At 36.0% G+C, this 17,260-nt stretch overlaps 1 protein-coding gene across 50 annotated transcripts in view; it reads left to right on the top strand.

Annotated features, from left to right (window-relative positions):
* The window catches only part of GTDC1 (glycosyltransferase like domain containing 1), a 412,173-nt gene that overhangs the window by 165,065 nt on the left and 229,848 nt on the right, over positions 1 to 17,260 (top strand). For all 50 annotated transcript variants that reach the window (XM_071216469.1, XM_071216464.1, XM_058300976.2 and 47 more), the window contains one exon: positions 16,911 to 17,078. In XM_071216469.1, the coding sequence (XP_071072570.1) occupies positions 16,911 to 17,078 (168 nt within the window). The remainder of the gene's footprint in view (positions 1 to 16,910; positions 17,079 to 17,260) is intronic.

Genomic DNA, 17,260 nt, shown 5'->3' on the forward strand with positions numbered 1-17,260 from the left:
TAAAACATTTTATTTTTTATTTGTAAAAGTATATGTAGTCACTTCATAGAACATTTGGAGATGAAATATGAAAATCCATAAATCCAGCAATTGCTATATTCTTACAGTTTAACCTATAATGTTATCTTGTGAATCCATTCCTACATGTTGTAATTGTAGTATATTTACAGTTTTGTACATTAAAACTTTTTATTTTAGTCTTAATATTATCAAGGATCTTTTCTTTGTAAAAATAAATAGAAACCTAATTCGTTATTTGCATAAATCTACTTTTTGATATCCTGGGTTTGCTTTGTAGCATATACCAAATTCATATTATTATTCAGAAATATTTTTGCATTATTCTGTTTATTTCTGTCTCTTCGCTCTTACCTTGTTTCAGTGGCTTGACTTTCCTCAGTTAGGAAGGAACAGCCAGGTCCACTCATGCCCCCTACCTGCAAGTTCAGTTTTGAACAGTGCCCAACCCATTCTTCCCTGAGTCAGGCTGATGGATTGTTGTGACTTTGAGTTAGTTTTATCCATTCCAGACCTGAGATTTATTCACATAAGCTGTTTGGACTCTTGCTTTTCCTTAGCTGACCCCTTACTCTCCAAGACTTTCTTGCTGCCAATTGCCACAGACTCAGCCCTAGGCCCACACTTTGCTGCTTTTACCCTTCTCTCTTCTCACTCTTCAGTCACCAGTATTAGTTGACTTGCTCAGGTTGTGCCCTTTGGACCCTGTTCCTTTAATTTGCCCATTGTATACTGTTGTCATGTCCAAGGGATCTGATGATATAGGTCTTATAGAAGGGAGCTGATAGCCATGGACGAATCCAAGAAAGAAGAAATGAAGCATCCCATCTAGTGGAAGAACATGACAATGAAGAACCTAGTATAGTTAAGGATCAAGTCCAAATAGGCTGGTATTTGATTTCAATTTGATCTGTCCAGACCAAGTGTTACATGTTGTTCTTTGAGACCACTCTCAGAGGTCTCCAATTATATCACCCTTTAGTCTAAGTTAGAGCTTTTCCAGCATTTTCTCTATTCTCTGGATTCCATAGAGTTGTCTCAGGCACAGCTATATATGTGCAAAGTAAGTGTTGTCAAAGGAAGGGGAGAGAAGATTGAGTTCTAGACCATCTACCCCTGCTTTTATTCAAGGCTATTTTTATGTATTTTACATATTAGAGTTTAGTGTAAGAATTCCTTTGAGAAGAGTGCAGTTTTAAAAAGGTTTGAGAGCTACTTTACTTGTCCAGCACAGATACCAAGACCGTGTTTAGTGCTGTCTCCTGTTAGCTAGATGAAATAGGAGTCCTTGAGTACCTGCTGAGTGCCAGGCTCTGTAACACTATACTGGGCACTTAAGTCATTTGTTGGTTTATTGAGTAATCACTACTCTACAATCTTAGGTTTTTCTGTAGTTCTGCAGATGACTCATTTATCTTTTCACTGCATGTTTTCTTGAGGATCTTATTTTTTACTTCAAAATTTCTTCTATACCAGAGTTTCCAAAATCCATGTCTCCAGCTTGACTTTGCCACTTCAAACCAGTATGAGTTTTGGAAAGTCATCGTTTCTAAGTCTCAGTTTGCTTATTTGTACAACGGATGTCATTACCTTCCCAACCCCATAAGGAAAAAAAGAGGTAATGAAAGTACAAACTTGTAAACTGTACAAGTATAAGGAATAGTATGGTTGTTATTACTGAAACCATATCATCAGGATCATACTTTTAAAACTTTTTTTTTTTGCCGGAGACGCTCATTTGAGTAGACCCTGATACCTAAATTTAAGATTATTAAACAGTTCTTAATCACTGGCTTTTCCTCACACCAGACTGCACCCTTGATTTATATTTCTATTAATGGCACAATCTTTCTACCAGTCACTACATCTCAAAATATTGAAAGCACTTTTGCTCCCCTCTCCTTTTTCAGGCTTCAATATTGCCACCCTTTTCAGGCCTTCATTATATCTTGAATGGATTATTGTAATAACATCACAGCTGGTTCCCCTGCCTTCAATCTTTACTTCTCCTCATATGACTTTTCTGCTGCTGTGTGATTTTTGTGGTTTTCATTTTTGGCTTTGGTTTTGGTTTTTAGTTTTTACTTTTTGATTTTCTCTTCCTATAAAATATAGCCACTTTGCTCATGAAACTTCAGTGTCCCCCACTGTCTAAACATTGCAGTTAAGACTCCTCAGTCTTAACCTTCAAGGTCCTCTACAGTGTATACTTGATCAGCACTTTGCTTTTACAACTTCTCCATGAATGTTCTACCTGGGAGCCAAACTCTTATCTGCAAACAGACCTTGACCATTTTTACTTCAGAATCTTTTCACAGCCTATTTTATCTGTCTGGAATATCTTCCTTTGTTGTCTTCATTTGTTAAAATACTACTGATCCCATGGAACCTATTGAAAATGCCACATCCATGAAATTATTTGTGATTTTTCTCCAAAGAAATGTCATCATGATCACTTCTGAACCTGCTGTCTCACTATTCCTTAGTCTCTCAACTACTCCATGGTTGTATAACCCTTAAGTAATTGCATAAGATACAGTTGCCTTTTTTTAAGCACAACTTGATCATTGTGCTTAATAATCAGCCTCAACTCCCAAGATTTTCAAAAAGTGGTTGGGGACAGTAATATAATTTCATCTGGCAGTTTATGTCCTGCCATATTACCTATACAAGAAGGAAAAGTGACTCCTGACTAGTTTCTTCTATCTCTGGAAATTTGGGGACTGTTTTATAAATAACACCTTTTTCTCTTGATAACATAGGAATATGTGGTGAGAGAATTATTTCAGGCACTATTATTTATATTCATGATAAAAATATATTTGAATGAAAGTACCTTCTAATCAGAAATGAGTTTTTTATTTAAAAAAAAGTAAGTTTACTAACTCCTAGAAAGATGTCTTATCTGTTCTTGTCTGATTAATCTTAAGACAAAAATTTTTTTGGCTTGTAGTGTGTCCCTATTTGAGGTATGAGGCTCCACATCAAATCATTTTTGTATCATGAGAACCTAATCCATCTTTTACTACTTTAATGCTGTCAGCCATTTACTCTGTAGTATTTTTTTAACAGCCAGAAAATAAAATGCAAAACCCCACCCTATATTAATGTAATTTTATGGTTGAGATTTTACATTCATTGAAGTCCAGAAATTCAAAGTTATAGTTCCCAGAAGAATTCTAATTCAGTCACATTGCATAAACTGATATTAAGGCTGAAATGTATCATCATTACAGTAATGCAAAATACTCATATATGCATGAGGACACAGTTATAGTTGCTGAGGGAACCATAATTTTGGATTTTCTGACTTCTTTTGCACATACCATTTCAGCCATAATGTTAAGTTAATGTAGTTTTTCTCATTGATTCTGAAGCTATATATTTGTTGCTATGTTTATCTTAAAAATAAGTTTTCATTTGCTCAATTTTTTCTTCTGCATATCCATAAACCTATACTTACAGGGATGTGCTATCCCTACAAAGAGAACTGTCTATGGAATATTTCTAAGAAATAGTTTTTAGCCTCATGTATACTCATATTCTCCTGCTTTTCTCTTTCTCACACACACACACACAGCCTAACATACTTATGTTACATTCTGGCACATTATAGAAGCAGGTAGCGCATATCCACTACCTGCTGTTGAAAGTGTTGACGATACTGAATTATTTATTCTATCTTCTACACTATCCAAAATCGTTTTGGGTACTTTGACACATTTTGGTCTCTTCCATATGGATACTTCATGGTGGCAGAGTTGCCAGATGCTCAGGTTTTGTGACAGTCTTAGTTTTTCAAGGACTGTCGGAATGTTCTTGAGAGAATCTCGCCTTGTTTCTGATTCCTATGAAGTGGTAAAGTACTAACATTTCTTTGAAAGTGATTTTCAAGACAAGGAGATATTATGACAAAGTTACTAGAGTATCCCATGTGAGTATATTTAACTTTAGACCTTAGTAGGGGAACAGTTTATCCTGAAATTTATTTGTAATGAGTTAGCATCACCCTGGCAATGAGTAGTAATGTGATATATGTGAATGAACTTGATGATTAAAATGAAATTATTAATTAGTATTATCAAATGTTGATTCTTATGTAACTTCTCATGTAATTTATTTGTATTTCAATTACCAAAATGCAAAAATGCAGAGCAGAATGTGAATTCTAGCTTATTAACTACACAGAATCTTATATTTGGTACATATTTGGCAAATATTTGCTTAATTGAGTAGTATGTGGATATTTAGGGTTGCTAGGTGTTTGCTTTTTCTCTGAAGTGTTGATGGAAACTCCTATCTTTTCCTTTTCCCATCCTTGTCCTCAACACACACAACAGGAAATTTTGCCTGTCCTTTAATGTCCATTTTGAGCGTTGTTTCCTTTGAAGTCTTTTCTGGCTTTCCTGGGTGAAATCTGAGGCTCTCTGCTTGGTTCTCTAATGATATTCTGAGTAGCCTGGAATTCCCAGACAACTAGTTTGTGTAAGTGGAGGGAAGGAGGAAAGGAAAGGCCTGATTCAGAAGGGATGTCTCCATGTCATGTCTTATATAGCACAGAGAGACTTTGACTGCCTTTATGTGCCCTGTGATATGTCACCCTCAGACACAGACATTGGAAACATCCAAATAAAATGGAGACTCACATAGTTATCTGTAGTGAGTCTCTAGTGTATGTTTATTTTTTATTTTTTTATTTTTTTATTTTTTTTAATTTTTTTATTTTTTATTGACTTTGTAATAATATTACATTAAAAATATATATGTGAGGTCCCATTCAACCCCACCCCCCCACCCCCCCTCTCCCCCCCCCCAACAACACTCGTTCCCATCATCATGACACATCCATTGGATTTGGTAAGTACATCTTTGGGCACCTCTGCACCTCATATACATTGGTTCACATCATGGCCCATACTCTCCTCTATTCCATCATGTAGGCCCTGTGAGGATTTACAGTGTCCGGTGATTACCTCTGAAGCACCATCCAGGGCAGCTCCATGTCCCGAAGACGCCTCCACCTCTCATCTCTTCCTGCCTTTCCCCATACCCTTTGTCCATTATGTCCACTTTTCCCAATCCAATGCCACCTCTTCTATGTGGACACTGGATTGGTTGTGTCCATTGCACCTTTATGTCAAGAGGAGGCTCAGATTCCACCTGGATGCTGGATGCAATCCTCCCATTTTCAGTTGTAATCACTCTAGGCTCCATGGTGTGGTGGTTGTCCTTCTTCACCTCCATCTTAGCTGAGTGTGGTAAGTCCAATAAATCAGATTGTAGGTGCTGGAGTTCTAGTGTATGTTTATATCGATGTTCAATTACTTTTTTCTATAGTATGTGCAGAGAAGAAGTACACCATGGTCAAAGAAAGCTTTTCTAACTCTTTTATTTCTGTGATTGGACTTTTGTCCTGATATAAGGAGAGAATATTTTCACCCGGACTTCTCTTAACTTGAAGCTGCTTGTGTTGTTGGAATTGTGAGACCATGTGCACAAGCAGCATCTGTGACTTCCTTTCTTTTACTGATTTTGTGCTGGTCCTACCTTTTCCTCTAACTGGCTAACCCAGGACAGGTGACCTCCCCTCATTTTGTGCTCCCCAGTCACCTAGTAAGGTAGTGTGGACTAAGGAATCTTAAGTTCCTCCCTGCCCTGGTAGTTGATGAGTCTCAGGTATAGCATGGTATGGTAGGTGAGACCAGGAAAAGTCATCTCAGAAAGGTACCATGTGATATAGATTGTGTTGGTTAACCTCACTCAATACTTCACTTTTGAATTATCTTAACAGTATTATTTTTGTAGTGTTTTGCACCGTTAGTTCTTGCAGATATGTGTGTATATCAGTTGCTTAAAAAAAAGAGGCCACATATTTAAGTTGTGATCAAAGGAGCCATATACAGTGCTTTTCTATGTGAAACTTAGATAGCCAGAAAGAAGATTTTTGTTTTCCTCTCTCAAAATAGGAAGTTTTGATCTTTAAAAAAACTAATTTTCAAGTATTTCTTCCTCTGTGATGTATACTAGGAAACAATAATAGAATTTTTGCATCATTGCCTTGATGTGAAAGAAAGAGAAGTAGCCAATCAATGTTTATAAAAAGTCTCATCTTTAAAATAAGAGTATTTTTCCTGTATTTTATGCACAATTGTTCTGAGCACCCACAACTTCTCTAATAAAAATAAAATAGGAGTATAAAGGACCAACACTTTTTAAATTCTTTTGGTGTTGTAGACCTATTACAGTATTTAACATGTCACACTTCCAAATATTTGTGAAGTGCCTACTGTGTCCAGTACACTATGCTGACTTTGACTTTTAAAATTAATTATCTAGTGATATCCTTATAATTAAAGTAATGTGTGAAATAGAAAAACATTAGAGATACTAAATAAATGGTTTGTGGGGAGTATATCTCCAAATGGCATATTAAACACTGAATTCAGGGAAAATTTCAAAGAACTGTCTTGGACTTGCCTAAACAAACATAGGAGGGATAATCAAAACACAGGAATAATCTCTATGAGAAGCATACCGACAAAATGTCACAAATGAAATGATAGAACAGCTCAATAAAGCAAAAGATTCTGGGAAGCAAATAAAAAAATATACTAACAAAAAATTTAGATCTTCTGACCAATTATAGAAATATTGAATATTTAGGAGGCATTTATTTTGTGCTTATTCATATTAGTACTAGGTGCGGCTCGGTAAGAACAGCAAGTTACTATATTTTTCTTTGTTAATTTGTTATTTGAAAAATGCCTTTTTCTCCATGGTTATGAGAAATAGTTTAGTTGATATGCCAGGAGGCAGATGTTGTTGTTGTTATGATTATTTTATTCCTGCGTAATAATATTCAAGCCAAGAATTATGATAATGTCTAAAAGCCACAGTATTCTTACCTGTGGCTTCTCAGGCTTGGGCCTGAGTCAAGCTTTCTGTTTCTATTTGAGTAATAATCTGAAGCTTTCTGTTTCTATTTGAGTAATAATCTGGCTTGACTGGTCAGTGTACCCTTAAGTGTGTATAATCTTAGACCACATGGTAGGGTTGGGTAGGAGTGAGGGTAGGACTTCTATCCATTACCTTGGGTCTCCAGTCTTCCAACTTGATGTTGAAGACTTGAACTCCAGAGACTTATGAGTGGCATGAACTATGAAGGCAAAGAACATTCCAATATAAATGGATATGCTGCTGTTAAAGAATAGTACTGTATGATAGATTAATCATGAGGTGAATTATAAATATTTCACATACTAATTATATTAGTTTATGGAGATAAAACACCATATGAAGTGTTCCCAGCACACTCAGCAAGTTGGATTCTCTTTGCATGTTAATTGATTTTCTTCTTCAAGGCTGGCGATCATGAATCCCTGAAGATGACAGGAATTATTATCATGATATTGTACATTCCCGATCTTTGCACCAAGTTGATACCCACCTTTCCCCATGAGTACTTTTTCCTTGGATCATAACTTGAGTACTTCATAGAGTAGGGCAGTGAAGCAGAGAACAGTGCCTGGGATATTATTATAGCTCCCAAGGAAAAAGTAATGGGCTTGATCAAAAATGACATCAAGTATCACTTCTTGGAATTGTGTTGGGTGCTTAAGAAAGCAATAAATGCTTCCTTTTGGGGGCCTGAGATGCTTCCTAATTTGTCTTTTAATGGTAGGAGTAAATATGATATAAAACACTTAATTTTAAACACAATGTACCAGTTTTATTTTCTGAGTATCATTAATGAAAAGAATGATTGACTCATTCATTCACTTACTTGCAAACATTTATTGAGCACCTGGGATAGAACAGTGAACAAGAAAAATACAGGGCTTCCCCTAAGGAAACTTAAAATCCCAAATGGCAAAGACTGCCATGTTACAGAAACTACAGAATGCTGAAGAAAGAAATAGCAGATCAAACTTATTTCATCAAGGAATATGTCCCTTATTGAGAGAAAACAGAGTAGCATATTGAAAAAGCATATAGAACAGATGTGTAAAAATATATAACACAAAGGGGAGTGGGTATAGCTCACTGGTTGAGTGCCTGCTTCCCATGTATAAGGTTCCAGTACCTCCTCCAAAAAAAAAAAAAATTTTTTTTTTAATTATATAACACACCTGAACTTGTTTTTTTTTTTTTTTTTTTTGAGGGACTGGGGCTGGAGATTGAACCTGGGACCTTGTAAATGGGAAACTGGCACTCGACCACGGATTCACATCTGTTCCCCTGAGCTGGATATCTTGTTTGTTTGCTTCTTGTTTGCTTTCTGTTTCCAGGAGGCACTGGGGATTAAACCCAGGACCTCCCATGTGAGAAGTAGGAACCACCTGAACCATATTCACTCCCCCAAACTCACATTTTTAACAGACCCTTTGGTTTAAATAAATCTCCAACGCAGTTTCTTGCATGAGCAACAGCTCTATTTCCGGTTACTTACTGAGCACTTTACTTACAGTAAACATTTGTAACACCTATCTCCTAATCTCCACTCCACTCCAACCCCTGATTTGTTTTCTCTTCTTGTATTCAGGGATGTTGCCACCACCTTAGTGATGAAAACCTTGGAGTCAGCCCTCCCAATAACCAAGCAGATCATTTCTCTCTCCTTCATTGCTCTTAAGTCAGCCACTTCTCTCTGTCTTACTGCCTTGACCACTCCCTTGTTATTTCTGTGGACTGACCCCTTGTGTTATTTAGGATGGTGCCTAGGTCACTTCTTCTTGGTGGGCATTACCTCTCCATGGTTTGTCTGGCCACAGTCTTGTTTTCACTCAGTAAATATTTGAGATGAATGTGATGAATGAAGGGAAGAAAAAAAATCAGGTTAGTGAAGTTATTTATACTATTTATGCTCTTTTATTTCTCAAACATTTGGACTATAATAAGAAATGCATTTAATGTGAGAGCAGTAAGAGTCACATTCTAATCTTAGATGATTCAAAATCAATGTGGAATAAGAGGAAAATGTAGAGGATTTGGGTACAGATCGATTTGGATTTGAAGCTCATCTCTGCCTCCTAGTAACTGTTATTGTCCTAGTATTTACTCACACCTCTTGTGCTTTAATTTCTTAATGGGTGAAATGGAGAAATAAGACATATCTCTTAGGACGGTGGTGAGGATTAAGTGAGATGATATATGTAAAGAACCTTGCACAATGCATGGTTTCCTGTCGTCCTTTAGAATATTACACCAGCCTAAAGATGTCATAATGAAGATGTGATGATTGTGAACCATGGTTTTAAATTAGCTGATTTATCTCTTCTGTATTTGTATGTGTTCAGAGCACTCTTATTTTAAGGAATGATAGTAATGGTGGTACTACATTTAATTCCTTATCCTCTCATTTACTACCAGTTTTCTTAGTCAATGAGTATTAGCAACTCAGTTAATTAAGAGTAAGAAGAAGGAATAAAAGATTGTTAGAATAATCATGAACCTGTAGTGGGTCACCATATTGCCAATGGATGAAGTACAAACCTCTTATCCTGCATTTGGGTACCCCAGGTTTGATGGAAGACCATCTTTCCTATTTTTTATCCAATTATTTACTACTTTTCAAACCTTAAACTTTAGCCAGTTGTGCCTCTTCTCTTTGGATTTACATAGTAATGCTCCTTCCAGACCCCAGACTCCCAAGACCCAGGCTTCTCCTGCCACCTCCAATAGTCCCAAGACTTCCTGGCCTGTCCTCTCTCAGTTTTCTCTTCTTCCTCTGACCCTCTTAGGTTTTAGTGTCTCTGCCTTCATTCACAATCAATCTCCCACTGTTTTGTGACATTTTTTGTGTTCAACAGTGCTGTTGCTTGTTTTTTTAATTGTTATTTAATGTTTCTGATAATTATGGCTTGCCTTACCAATTGTATTTTCAGTTCTTTTGGAACATGGGTGGTAATCTTGTGCTTCTTAGTTTGTCAGGTCGAGAGCTTGACAATATTATTATGATTTATTGATAAAAGTCTAAGACAGATATGTCTATAAATTTAAAAGTGGTTTATACTACCTTGGGTCTTATACGAAGAGTATCTGAATACTCTTGATGATGGATCTCATTCCTAAAAGAAATGAACACAAACATCAAAAATGCTAAAATATATACAATAAGCTTTTCAAGTGGTTTATAGAATTTTTTTCAGAAGTAGGCTTTCCCTTCCTTGCTTTCTTCTAACAAACATAGTTACTTGAGTGTCTTTTTTGGATTAGGCACTGTGCCAGATACCAAGAATTAAAAGACTTTTGAGAGGTGGCTGGAATAATTTAAGTGGCACCTGAATTTAAGTGGCACCTTTAGCCAAAGAAACTCAGCAGGTATTATGTAATTTTACTCCTTTAGCATCTGTAAGGCAGGCCAGAGTGCCACGACTGCAGCATGGAGAGATACTCAGAAACCAGCCCTGGCAGAGAGAATGTGCAGTGGCAGGTCCTTCCTACAGGTCTCAACACCTGCCTTCCTGACAGATATTCTTTACTCGGTGCTCTCCTGGCCTTCATGGGAAGCACAGGAAAGGAAAATTGCATGGTGAAGAAAACTGCCAGATTAATTAATGCTACAACATGGGACAGCTTTTGGGACAACCAGATACTCTTTTTAACAGCCTGTAAATTACCCATCACAGGGTTTCAGGAACCTTGAAATTAAATGTCTTCTTTTCCTTTTTCTTTAGATAACACTTCCACCTTGTATTTGTAATTGTTGTAGCAAGTGGAAACATTTTGCTATGTGCTATTCTCAAAGGTTTTTGAAAATCTGTAGCATTTAAACGTGAAGTAGACATGTTCTAATTAAGACGAAGTACAAGTTGTGTAAAAATGAATTTTGTGTATCAGTGGTTCTTAATGAATATTAGAGCTGGGTTATCTTTCTACACATTTTAAGAATTTAAAAAATATTAATTTAGGCCAAAGACTTTTGAGATGTTTGCAGTAATTTTCATTTCTGCATATTTGCATTATTGAGATCCCTTATTTTAAAACCACTATCAAGGCACTTCGGGTGGGAATAATAAAAGGAAGAAAGCAACAGCACTCCTCTCTACTCCTCTTATTCTGTTCATCAGCAACCTTGTGCTCTTTCAGATCACTTCTTGTCACTTTTGCTGTTATCCTCAGTCCAAGCCATCATCCTTTTTCTCTTCACCTTACGGTTCTCCCTTCTTTCACCTGTTATCCTACAGCTATTCTCCAGGCAGCAGTCAGAGCAAATTTTCTGAGATTAAAAAGTAACAACAACAAAAAGCTAATGAAATACATGAACAAAAATAATAAAAATATAAGGGATTGTACAAAGAAAATTCAAAACTTTATAGATAGATTAATGCAAAATTTGTACCCTGCATGAAGAAATTATGGTACATGAGATACATAAATCTATTAAAAATCATATGTGTTAGGAATAATTATTAACCTGACAAAACAATATGGTATCAAGGGTTAAAAGCAAAAAATACTGCAATAATGTGTATGTATTACAAAGGGGAAAGAGTAAAGGCAAATATGCCCAGTGTGCAGACATAATTGTTACTCTGCTACTTCAGATACTTCAGTTAATTCACATTTCTCTTACTTTAAATTCCAAAATAATTTCACATTTTACAGAGATCTGTCTACTTCCTTAGCTTCATCTCTGACCTCTCTCTCATTGAATAAAGTGCTCCAACCTCCTTGGTCTTCATTCAGTTCCTCTTCCTGCCAATTTTCTTCTTATCTCAGCTATACTTTGTTTTCCATTTTATGTCCCTCATTTAGCCTAATTCAAATTATAGGTGTTCAACATTACATACTAAAAGAGCACCACAGCACTAATGTGGCTACCTCTGTGTGGGGTGCTTATTGGTGATATTTACTTTATATTTTTTGTACTTATAACGTTTTTTGTAGTGAATATCTTTCTTCTAATTATCAGAAGGAGAAAAAATAGTGCCATTCCAGAATTGGAAGGACTCATAGATAAAATTCAGCTAGCCAGGAAGAACTTAGAAACTGTATTATCACAAACAGGTTACGAGCCTGTGCAAGAAAATCAGTTAAATGAGGAACTGCATTCATGGACCATGGATAGAGATAGGAAAAGTGTCAGGTGATGAAAATCTGGTCTATCCAGAATTGTGCTTTCCAATATAGCAGTCACTAGCCACATATGGCTATTTAAATTTAAATTTAAATTGTGTTAAATTAAATAAAAAGTTTAGTCCCAGTCGCACTAACTACATTTCAAATGCTCGGGAACCATATGGGGCTAGTGACTCTATATTGGACAGTACAGATATAGATCATTTCTTTTATCATAGAAAGTGCTACTGAATAGCACTGATTAGGGTTCTGGAGAGTAGGTATGAAGGATCAAGAACCCACAACAGGGAGCAAAGGAAAAACGACTTTGGTCATGAGACCAGGCAACGTGAATCTGGACAAAGAGTCTGAGTATTGAGCAAAGTGACACAGCTGGAAGCATGGAAGTCATCCTCTAGCATGGAAGCCATCCTCTGTCAGAGGCCTAGTCAAGCTGTGCAAGAAGTTATTTAAGTATAAGTAACATAACCCAAACTGTTATCTGTGTTAAATTGTGCATTATATCCTGTTATTTGATAAATTGTTTCGGAGGAGGGGCATATTGAAAAGATTTCATGGGGCAAGAGTGAGACGACCTGGTCCATGAAGGATTATTACTAGATTGAGTGTGGTGCTGGTTAGAATACTGAATGCCTGCCTGCCTTTTCTCATTTCAGTACTCTCCCATACCATTTAAGTTATGAAAGCATTCATCTTGATCATCATGGCCATTGTCCTACAGTCCTTATGTATATTTCAGCATCTTTTTTTGCAAATTGAGAAAATGGAATTCAGAGCAAACAACTGGATTCTTGGAACTGAGCTGGAAAAAAACACATCTAATCTTTAATTTCATTGTCTTAAATTATTTTAGACTCGTTAAGCAAATATGACTCAAACAGCAGTTATATTGTGCATTGGAAACAATTGAACTGTGTGTATGGATATAGTCACCAATACTGGAAATGGTGTTTGTGTGCTTGCAGCACAGAGCCGTTTGGTTAGACTATTATAATAGCAGCTTACTCGTACTTTTGGGGAGATGGTAAGCTAATGATGTAGCTGTTAATTTGAATTTAGCAGACATTTTAAATATAGGTTTCTCTTACGGAGACAAAAGTTGCAATTTAAAGCTCTTTGGTGGTCTAAAAACAGCTTAATTCTGTAGTAGCATGGTAATAAGTACTAATCCAGCTTATATAGTGATTGTAGTATGTCATGTTTGTAAAAGATTGCCCAACTGCTTTCTCTGGGTTTTATGTTAATTTAAAAATATTAAACATAAAGCCTTATAACATCTTCATGCTGAGATAAACTGTTCAATTTAACTTGTGCTCAAGCAGCAGCTGTCAGGAATTATCTTGTTCCTCATGGTTTTTGCTATCACCTTGTGCCCTTTTCTGCCGCAGACACACTGGGATGATAAAACTCACCTTGTTAGAATTTATTGCTTAAATACTACCTGAGGCAAGATGAACATTGCTGTTCTAGGAATTAACTGCTGAAGGGGTGATGTCATTCACTGTATTATTATAAACTTTTCTTTTGCTTTTTTTTTTTACATTGGTGGTAGGGGGTAAAGTAAAAATTGCCTCTGAATGGTGCCTCCATTCCTTTTGTGGCATATTTATTGCTTCTTTTCGGAGGTTGTTGAGCTAAATATTTGAGGAATGGCTTCTTACCTGATTTAACAACCATTTTACACGTGAAAAAGCAGAGAGAAATGCCTTACTGATGATGGATGTAATTTCCACAACTTAGAAGTAGTGAGGTCTATTTCAAGGTTTGTTGTAAAATACAGTGAATTTCCTTTCATGATTAATAAACTGAAGAAAGTGTTGTGTGAGCAGTCCCAAATTTTTAATAGTTTTGAAAATCATTGCCATGGCACATCATTGCATACTTTCATTTGGGAGTTTTTATTTGAAAGACTTAAATTTAGGTTTTGATTCCCTCATTATGGATCAGCTGATGGGTTGGACAGGGCATGTGTGGTAGGAGTAGAGTGAAGGGTTTTTCCTTAGTTAAATATTTACTACAAATCATCCACACTGAGGATAATTCTCTCCATTAACAATTGGATTATACCTAGAAATACATATGGATGACATTTCTGTTTATATAACATAGCATGGGTTTTTTTCCCCTTCTACTTACTGCCTTTAATGCATATGTCCCCAAATTTGTAGTTTTATAATTGGGTGACTTAGCCAAAAGTTTGCTAGAATAAGACAATGAATTGCTATATACTGTTCACTTTGATTAATCAATAGTTAATATTTTGCTATTTATGTAATTATAAAATGGATATTTGTTATAAACAAATGAATATTTATTTTTATTAGTAACATTTTGATTGAGCCATTTAAAAATTATTTGCAGTCATTATGATAGTTCACACCTAATTCAGCATGTATTTCCTAATAAGATTATTCCCTTATATAACCAACCACAATATAATGATTACAGTTAAGAAATTTATGATGGATAAAATTTATAATCTTATGTTCAGCACATATTCAGAATTTCCCTATTGCCCTAATACCATTATACCTGTTTTTTCCCCTTTCTCACATTAAGTCAAGATCACACATTACATTTTGTAGTCATGTCTGTATTTTCTAGATTTTTTTCTTTTATGACATTGATATTTTTGAAGATTCAGACCATTTATTTTGCAGAATATTTGTCTCATTATTTCCTCATGAGCAAATTCGGATTAGGCATTTTGGCATGAATACTACATTGATGACCTATATCTTTCTCCCTATATCACATTGGGAAATACACGTCACTTTGTCCTATTATTGGTTGTGTTAAGTTTGAGCACTTGGTTAAGGTGGTATCCACCAGACTTTTTCAGTATAAAGGTATCATTTTGTTTTTGTAATGAAAAGAATATGCAGGCTACATTTGATGAATTTTTGTTTCTTTGTATGCAAAAGACATTGAGCTTGCCCTGGTCTTGATTAAAAATGTGAGTCACCACTTGCAGTAGTGTGTGGAGGGAAAAAAGAAGGAGGGGAGGGTGTATTATTCAATAACTAGACTGACAAGTTGCCATCCATTCTCTTTTAAGGAAAATATTGATTGAGATTAATATTTTGTTGTTCTTTCTGCTAAATATCAAATTTGTAGGTTGGCAAATATCTTCATATTTCAGAATTTGCAATCTAAGTTTTAGAAAGGCTTATAGTTGTGGTAGAGGGGTGGTGATATCTTTAGACAAAACAGCATGTTATCTGGCCCCAGTTTTTCTGTTTGCTTTAGTTGGGTGCAGAATAGTAAATTTAGGAAATAAATGCATCTCATTGTTAAGACTTTTTATTTTGAAGAGGTAAACTATACCATTAATATAGCAGTGTGGGTTTAAAGAGGTATCACTGCCTTTTGGTCTGTTCTGCCTCTTTCAGTTCATGAAGAATACACTCAAGTTCCTCTTTATGACAAATGTACTTATTATATAATTATTCTTCTTATGTGAAAGGCTAGTGCTGCAGATCATATAAACACCTGAAGTTAGCCATTTGGCTTGCCAGCAAGGGAGGATTTATAGTAGTTGTAATCACGGTAATAACAAGGATGATATTTTGTATTATAAAGCACAGAAGAAAGCATTTGCAATGTAAGTAGTCCACAGCCAATTCATATCTGTGGTAAAATGAAAAGCTCTTTGGACTTAGAAGGCAAGGGAGTTCCTTATTTGTCACCCTACCAGTGTGATCCTAGAAAAAAACTCTTAACCTTCTCGAACCTCATTTTTTAGAATGGAAATTAAAGCTGTAAGGGTCAAATGATGCCACATTGTATTATAATGGTGACATACCATCAAAAATGTGCTATCTAAATGTCCTCAGCTGCTCAGGGACTATAATTTGTACCTCTTTAGTGTCCATATGTGCTAGGCTCCTAGTTAGTGAAGCATTTTACGTTGTCCCACACAGTTCTTACTCCTTTCTGTTTTCCTCTAATACTGTGTATATGTCTGTCTTACAGACAGCTTTCATTCTGGTAGGCTGTCTTGTTCATCTGTTTAGTCCTTCCTGGTTAGGACACAGTAGGCATTCAGTAAATGTTTGTGGAATGAGTGAGTAAATAAGCACTGTTTCTCATTCATAAACGTGGATAGGTAAGCTTTCAGCTTCCTCTTTTTTTCCTTACCATAAACAAGGAATTAGCCTTTTTTCATTTTTTAAAGTAGTGTTTTTTATAAGGGATTTTATAGGTTGCATCTCTGGTGCCATTAGCAGTTCAGTAATGGAGAAGAAAAGATAAAATAAAACAAGTATTGCAGGATACTTTAAAAAATGGTAGGGAAGGCAGGGCGAAAATATGCCAAGAGAAAAGACCACACTAGGTAAGTCTATTGCCTAAATCAAAAGGGTTTATGTCATAGCATGAACATGTGCCATTCCTGCTCATAGATTGAATTTCAGTAGTTGGTTGCATAAAGAAGTAAAGTGTAATGAAACTGGCAAGCAAACTATTCCCCAGTCAGCCTTATCTTTGTTCCATTTGTCCTTCAGCTAGAGCTTTTCTTGCCTTTTTCAATAAAATCCATCCAGCTTTTTTTTTTTTTTTTTTTTGCATCTCTCTGTAACTGAGCTAAGAGGACCAATGAGATTCGGGGCTTTTATAGTTCTTAGCAGCTGCTTTTTAAGAGATCAAAACCTAGAATGCTGCTACATGGTATTAAGGCTTAACTATTGATGTGTCCCTGTAGGGGATATGTTTTTTTTTGGGTGAGATGAGGGAAGAGGAAAGAAGAAGGGCAAAGGATGACCCCTACAAGCATGCTTGTGACAGTAAATCCTAATTTCCTTGTTTCCCAGGATCCTCTTTGCAAGCTCCGTGCTTAACCTGACTGAACTGGCTGCTCTACGGCCTGACCTTGGAAAATTGAAAAAGATTCTGTACTTCCATGAGAACCAGTTGGTATATCCTGTCAAGAAATGTCAGGAGAGAGATTTCCAATATGGATACAACCAAATTCTTTCATGGTAGGTATAGATTGCAGCATCATATTTGGTCCACTGCCACCTTTTTCTTTACAGATTTTTCTTTACAGCTTTTACAGCTGGACATCTACCAGGCATTTATTTAATACTTTAAGATAGGTGCAAATGTGTAAACATACCTTCCGTGGTAGTAATTACTTGCCCATCTGCAGCTTATAGAAGAT

Source organism: Dasypus novemcinctus, chromosome 7, assembly GCF_030445035.2.
Source record: "Dasypus novemcinctus isolate mDasNov1 chromosome 7, mDasNov1.1.hap2, whole genome shotgun sequence".
Classification (NCBI taxonomy): domain Eukaryota; kingdom Metazoa; phylum Chordata; class Mammalia; order Cingulata; family Dasypodidae; genus Dasypus; species Dasypus novemcinctus.